The sequence below is a fragment of the Nilaparvata lugens genome, chromosome 3, assembly GCF_014356525.2.
Source record: "Nilaparvata lugens isolate BPH chromosome 3, ASM1435652v1, whole genome shotgun sequence".
NCBI classification, from domain to species: Eukaryota; Metazoa; Arthropoda; class Insecta; order Hemiptera; family Delphacidae; genus Nilaparvata; species Nilaparvata lugens.
Window position 1 is genome coordinate 48,100,955 of NC_052506.1, and position 7,492 is coordinate 48,108,446.

Sequence of the window (7,492 nt, forward strand, 5' to 3'; positions counted from 1 at the left end):
AGATTGGGACTTGTGGTGAAAACAGTCTTTTCAAAGGAGATCAATAAGCCAATTTTTTCTGCGACTTTAAAAGTTTCAATTTGTTTTCTTGCCTTTCCCTCTGACCCTGCAAATATGACTAAAGCCAAGTATGGAATTTTAATTTCTGATTTCCCATGATCACTGGGTCCCAACCTCCTTCATGCTTCAGTTCCTTCTCTCATTACTTTGTCTAGAGCGACGTTGAAGAGTAGAGGAGACAATCCATCCCCTTTCCTTACACCAGTTCTTATATCAAAAGCTTGCGATATATTTCCCATGAACTTGGCCATGGATTATTATATCCTTGCTAAGCTTATATATGTATCTCAATATCTTTCCCATGAACTTAAACTTGGATTATTATATCCTTGCTAAGCTATTATATAATATCGGGGCTACGAGCTTTGCTCGTTATTTATTTATTGATGAATAGAACTCAATTCTTCAGAATGATTGGGGAAGAACTAACAGGCATAGCCCAAAACTGTTTCTTACCCGAAATTTGATTTATACACTATGAATATTCCAAAAAGTAGGCTATGTTGCATACACTTGAATTCAGGTCAAATTTTCAGCCCAAATATTTGAAAAAATAAAAGTTCTAATTTAGATTGTTCACAAACCAAATTGAATAACAAAATAACACTCATCAATCACTTAGAACTGTGAAATAATTATTAACTTTGAATATTATGATATACCATCTCATGTCAACAAATCATATTATTTTGATCGAGACAATTAAAACTTCTAGATTTCTTGCGAGATACGGTAAGCTAATTGATTACACAGCTGATCTCCCACACAGGTACATGCATCTTCTGTTATCGACAGACGAAGAAATTACCATCTGTTTTTCCAAAGTGAATTGGAAAAATGTCCTTTTCATGTCCTTCAGCGAGTTTTCCCAGGGATGAGACCTAGTGCAATCGAATTTTTATATCATAAACTTACTATTTTCAAAATTTCGTGAAAATCGTTAGAAACGTTTTCGAGATCGTTGAACATAAATAACCAGATATAAAAATATAGACAGATATACAGAAATTGCTCGCTTAATATAATAGGATGTATCTTGCTGTTCCTGTTCAAATACAGATATAATCAGCTGATGAATAGTGAAATGCTCATGTTCGTGGCGCTCAAGTCTGTAGGCAGCTTTAGAGTATAGTATTATAATATATAGGGAAAAGATAGCATAAGAAGATATCCTATGGTAAAGGTCGTTTTTGTTCCAAATGTCCGTTTTTGTCAACTGAAGCCGATTACTTTCGACTACTGCCTATTATTACTGTTTTGTTGGGAGTGTAAGAACGGCTCAGTATGAGACTACCAGTGCCACATAGCTTCACGAAAAATAATACTAAGACTATCGGCTTGAGTTAACAGTGAAATTTGAAACATATACCATGGGATATTTTCTATGGTAATACGAGCCTTATTGTCAAAAAGCTACAGCTCTTCTATATCACAGCCTGGATTATTTGTTTGAAAATGTGTGTTGTTGGATGATTGGTTTAGATGGGCGACTACTCTGTGTCGCTGAAGGCGCCAGGCCGCAACAAGCACTTCCGCGTGCACGTCGAGGGAGCTCTCTACTGCATCGGCCAGCGCAAGTTCCACACACTCGAGCAGCTGGTGGACCATTACCAGCGTGCGCCCATCTACACCAACAAGCAGGGCGAGAAGCTCTATCTGGTTCGCCCGTTACCACGACCCAACTGCTAGACCCATTCATTTCAATACAGCATTTCTACCAACTGATTTTCTATCAATTAGCCAGTATCTGTTATTCGCTCAAATTGTGTTAGTAGAATATCCACCTAGCTATATTTTTTAACAAAATTAGTTTCACATGGAAACCCTTCATTGTATGAGGCTGAATTTTGCACAACGATCATTTTGTATGGCTCTATAATTTGTCAACGTAAAACTGTTCTGCTCTTCATTTGATTTTCTGCTGCTGGTTTGCGCCAAGTGATAGTGAAATTCACTTGAAACTGTCAGCACTCCTCTCATATTACCTGTCATTACTCCTCTCATCCAATCAATGCTGACGTTGTAAAGTGAATCCTACTATAGTTTGCGACAACCCAGCTGGAAAGTATGGTTTTCATAAAAAAATCGTACCTGATTACTTTCTTTGTTGAACCACCAATGGAAATTGCAGCTATTTTCAGCCTGCTTTTCTTTATCATCTGTTTATATTAAGGGATTAAGTATTTAAATGGGCATTTTTGCTCCATTGGACTTCAATCTTCATTGTATCGAGAAATATTGGTGCCACTAGTTTTCAAAACAAATTATAGTAGTTGAATGATTATGTTGCATTGAATTAATCGTTTAGATTCAACTGAATTCATTGACTTATTGCTTTTTTTCTATTATAAACTAATCAACTCAGTAAATTGACGTTTGTATTGCATTTTGGAGATCCAATCAATCATTGGAGGAAACTGATACATTTTCTTTTTTCCTAAAGCGATCTTCCCTGTTCGTATTTGTACTGAACAGTTTCATCGTTTTGTCTGTTCACTATTCCATTTTCATTTATTCACTTTCACTTGAATGAAATTTACATGGTACAGTACAGCTTAATTATTATGCTCATGGATCCCCAACCCACATCCTAGTTATGAGTCATTCTTGAATCATGCACTTTGGAGAAGTCTGTCTGATTGATAATGTTGTTTTAAATCATGTTTAGATTGTTGTAATTTTTAAATCATGAAAATTCACTTCTCAACATAAAATAATATAGTTTTTATCTATCAATTTCAGAAAATTAGATCAGCTACCACTGTCAAAAACAAGCAGATAAACTAAATCCAAGTTAATTGAAAACTGTGTAATTAATTTTTAATCAGTTTGTGGTCTCAAGCATAATTTTTATTTAAAAAAATATCAACATAAGTTATGCTTCGGATGCAATACTTTGATAGCTTGAAGCATTTCAGAGACAAGAGACAAGTTGCATATTTTTTATCTAGTTTCAGTAGAGAATGAAAATACGGTATTCATTTTTCTGTTCAGTGGTCAAAGAATCCTAAAAATATGTATTATATATGTTGAAAACTCCGTAGGTGTTTCTAGCTTTGTCACCGTTGTTGTTGTCGTCCTTAGTAATTGACCATTGAATGGTTGATGTGTTGGTTATTATAAAAATAAATCAAACATAAAAGAACTTAAATTTTATACAATACACACTATATTGATGAAAATGGCAGCTTTAACTCTTCGTTGTTCATTTAAATGCATAATGTTTTGTGGGAACATCTATAGATGAATTGATTGTATCAGAGTAGCATTATGACTAAAAAAATTGACAATAGTGAGCAGGTCTATATGGAATAAATTTGTTTAATAGCATAGTAGGAACATTGTAGGATCATTGATGAGATTGTACCTTCTTATTTCCGAAAATAGAAATTCTGTATTTGCTATTCAATTATTGTCAGTCATTAAGTATTATCGATTCTGATATTTTAGAATTCTTATAAGAAAGGTGAATGGACATTGGGAGCTTGAGATTGGAACCAATAATTTTTCATAGTAGATTGTAAATCATTAAAAACTCTTGTATAGAATTGGAACCATTCACAAATAGGGCACAAAGAAATATGGACAAAATAATTCAATGATTCATAAAATGATATAAGCTGTAATTTGCCCTGTTACGTGTAATGAAATTTATTGAAGCTTGCGTGGCCTAATAATCAAGATAGTTTTATTTTATGTATTAGGAATTTTTGTTTTGAATTTAAGAAACATTCAATCAAAATATGTTTTCTCTTTTCATATAACTCTCCAAAAATAGATTGTTTTGACTGTCTTGTCTGATATTGTTCGACAGAAAATCTTGTCAGTGCTGTTTTAAGAAATTATTTCAGTTGCTTACTATATAATGCTTACTTAATATGCTTCTCATCCAATAATTTCAATTGGATATTATTATTATTATAACGTAAATTTCAATATAAAAACTTGTAAGGTTTGGCTACATAATCTAGGATTGATGAAGAAGACTGATGTATCCTGTTGAAAAACATGGATAGTTTGTAGAAAAAGATCTAGTTGAAAATTTCATACAAAGAATCAAAAAGATTTTCAATATAAATTAATCTGCTAAGTCCTAAGTACTGAATACTTATTGCAATTAGCTTACTAACTATTATGAGTATGTTTCACTTATCAATTGTATGCTTTATCAAGCTATTTCAGAAAGATTGTAATAAAGCATCCAGTTTGTAAAACATTAATGTATCCTTGGCTCATTTACTGAAACTTTAATATAATAATTTTTTTATAACCATCTCATTAGTTATAATCATCAGGAAACTTCCACCAGATTTATTTGAGGAAATTGTTTCTTGAATTATGGCTCTTCTGAGACTTATAATTGGCTTGTAAATTTGATAAGCATACAGTGTGACATTTAGAAGAATTAAGGAGTATCACTAAAACAAGTACGTCTATGAAATTTGAAATTAGATAAGACCTCCAAAAAGTTCGATGTTGAATCGTTATGAAAATTTTTGAATTGTTGAAGTGACGAGCAATATCTCTTCTCCTCATTTAACTCTCTTTCTTCTCATTAGCTTTTCATCATACGAGAAACTCATTTTTACTAGGATAATAATTGAAAACATCCTTTATATAAAACCATTTGAATTTGAAACCTTTGAAATATTTTATTAATGCTCACGGGTTTTCAAGGATCATAATACTGTATTATTGTCGCAATAAAATTTTATTTCAATAATATGACTAAATTCTGTTTAAAACAGAATGGTTCAAAATATCGTAGATACTATATCTATGCTGTATTGTCATATCCATATCATTATTATCTTACATTGGAGTGAGATTTACTTTGAAATCTATAGAAAGGAAACTATCAATATTGTATTTTTATATTATTTCTATGTTTTGTGTAATTTATAAATATTAACTATTCTACATTCTAATTATTGCATTGTTTCAATGTTGAAATTTATGACAACTATTTAGTTTTTTACGAACATTGATATTGCACTACAGTTTTGGTGCAATTGTTTCTCATTTTGTATTTGCGTGTTTAGACCATTTTCGAACAATTTATTGTTCTTTTTTAGCCTGTTTTGATGGCAATTTTTATTGTAATTCTGATCTAATTGTTTTGTGAATCTAGTCCAAAAGATCAGTGTGCCACTATTGTAATAATGTATATTTTATTTATTGTTAGAGATTGGGAAATACATAATTAAAGCCTAACGAACTTTGTATGTATAAGTAAATAATAGATTGATAAAATACTCCTTTTGTTTAATATTATCATAAGTTACATGGTATATAATACTCATCGGTATTGTGTATAAGATTTAGGAAAGATGATTTGTGATATAATAATAAAAAATAATAATAGGTATAAATAATTTAAACAAAGAACAGTTATCCACTTATATTTCTTGACGTTTGGTCTATATGGAATGTTTCGTTGAAGCTTGATGAGTGCAGCATTTTTATATTTCATTAGAATGAGATGTCAATACTTCTCTTCCTGTATTTGCTATAGCAAGAAAACTGGTATTTCATTGACATCTCCTTCCTTAAAAATATAAGAATAACCGATGACCGAAAATTTCTTGTTTCTAGTTATTCATTCATACTTTTTCCAAAATTGGACATGATGCTGAGGATAGCAATTTAAATTAGGTAGTTAGACTTTTCTGTAGAATAATCTGTAGAACTGTCTCCGGGTGAAATCGACTCTTGATTAAACTCTTCATAAAACAATATTATTTAGCACTCTATTTTCCAGATATAAGTTGAAAATTCTTCATTAGGACAAGTTTCGGGGAATTGCCATATTTTGTTGTTCGATTGTGGAATATAAATGTGATGTGTTCACTGTCTTCAACGGTGCATTCTCTATATCAGAAGCAAAGATCTGGGATGATTGGCTGGTTGGAGTTTTTCAATTTTATAAAAGATTCTTGGGTGAGAAGGCTGATTGCAAGTTTGTGTAAGGAGTATTTGTATCTCGTATATTTCATAAATATATAATAATAATAATATATTATATATAAACTTTTGTTTAGCGCTTATAAGCAAGTGTGTTGTGTTGTGTGCTCATGTATGTAGAACTTAATAAGTGATTTCTAGCCAATTAATTTTGTAATAGTTTTTGTAATCCAGCTCAATAATTTTCCCTTCTGCTTCCAAAATTATAAATTGTCATTCAGAAGATGGCTCAGTACTTGTTGAATGTTAATTAACTCGACATCGCCATAACTGTCATAATGCTTCATTGTCTTAATTGGATTTGATAATTGAGTAATGTAAAATATTATGTGACAAACATCCAATAACTTTCATTCAATTTTTCAGAGTGTCTGATCATTCTAAAACATCTAAAATGTTAGATAGCGGAACAGTAAATTTCAAATAGCCGAGCCACCGTTGTAGATTATCATTTAATTGAAAACATACAGTTATACTTTACTTTTTAAAACTTTTGTGTTAATTGGCGTCAACATGTCAGGTTGATATGGAAGTTTAGCATTTTGGACTAAATTGCCGCTTCTAACGCATTGCAGACACCCTGATCTAATATAATCAATAATCATTATTCTATAAACATTACAGATGAATCTGAAATGATAATTTGTCACTAAATAGATTCCACTGTGTATATAAACTTTATTTATAATTTCATTTGTAGAAATAATTTTCTTCATTTGTAAAATTCTAGCCAAAATAAAACTTTAATAGAAAAATGTTTCTGATTTCTCATGTGACAATGTTCCACTTCCTATTTTAAAAAATGATAATCAATGAGTTACTGCTCATTTCAGTATCATGTAATCAACCCTTGAGTTACAGTAAGGGCTGAAACACACAATACGTTTTTCCAGTTGGCACGACAGACAGAAAGCTTTCCAATTGGCTGGAGAGCTTCATGTTCTAACGTGTCGTGCTGACTAGTCTGAAAAACTCCTTGCGTGTTTCGGCCCTAATTCTGACAGCTGAATATAATTTCCTGAAAAGCAACTAGAGTGTTTGGGAATTTGTAAGTTCTGTTCAATACATGGGATCAACTGAACATCCAAGTCATTCATTTCGTATCATCTCATTAGAAATTGAGAAAAATACAACGGCATGCTGTTACAGTTAGAGTTAGACTGCGCACATACAGAGAGCAACCTGCTGGTGATAGCAAGACAATGATAAGTTGAGTTGCTCTTTAACAACATACAAAGTTGAATGTCTTGTTCATAGGTGATAGCATGATAGCAACGTGGCTAGCAAGTAATGAGAAATCTCGACTTGCTCCATTTCCCGTTTTTTGCTACCAAGCACCAGTTGCTTTCTGTATGTCAGAGGTCAGAGGACCATTCACTAGAACAGTTTCCGTCCAAAACTATGCGAACCCTCCACAAGTAAATGAATTGAAAAGCTTCCATTCCAGCAACTTGTTTGGCAGTTGGTC

At 32.0% G+C, this 7,492-nt stretch overlaps 1 protein-coding gene across 1 annotated transcript in view; it reads left to right on the plus strand.

Annotated features, from left to right (window-relative positions):
• LOC111050717 (cytoplasmic protein NCK1) overlaps positions 1–6,781 on the plus strand; it is a 37,654-nt gene extending 30,873 nt beyond the window's left edge. The window contains exon 6 of the mRNA XM_039422813.1: positions 1,543–6,781. Within this exon, the coding sequence (XP_039278747.1) occupies positions 1,543–1,749 (207 nt within the window). The 3' untranslated portion in view covers positions 1,750–6,781. The remainder of the gene's footprint in view (positions 1–1,542) is intronic.
• Positions 6,782–7,492: the final 711 nt, after the last annotated feature.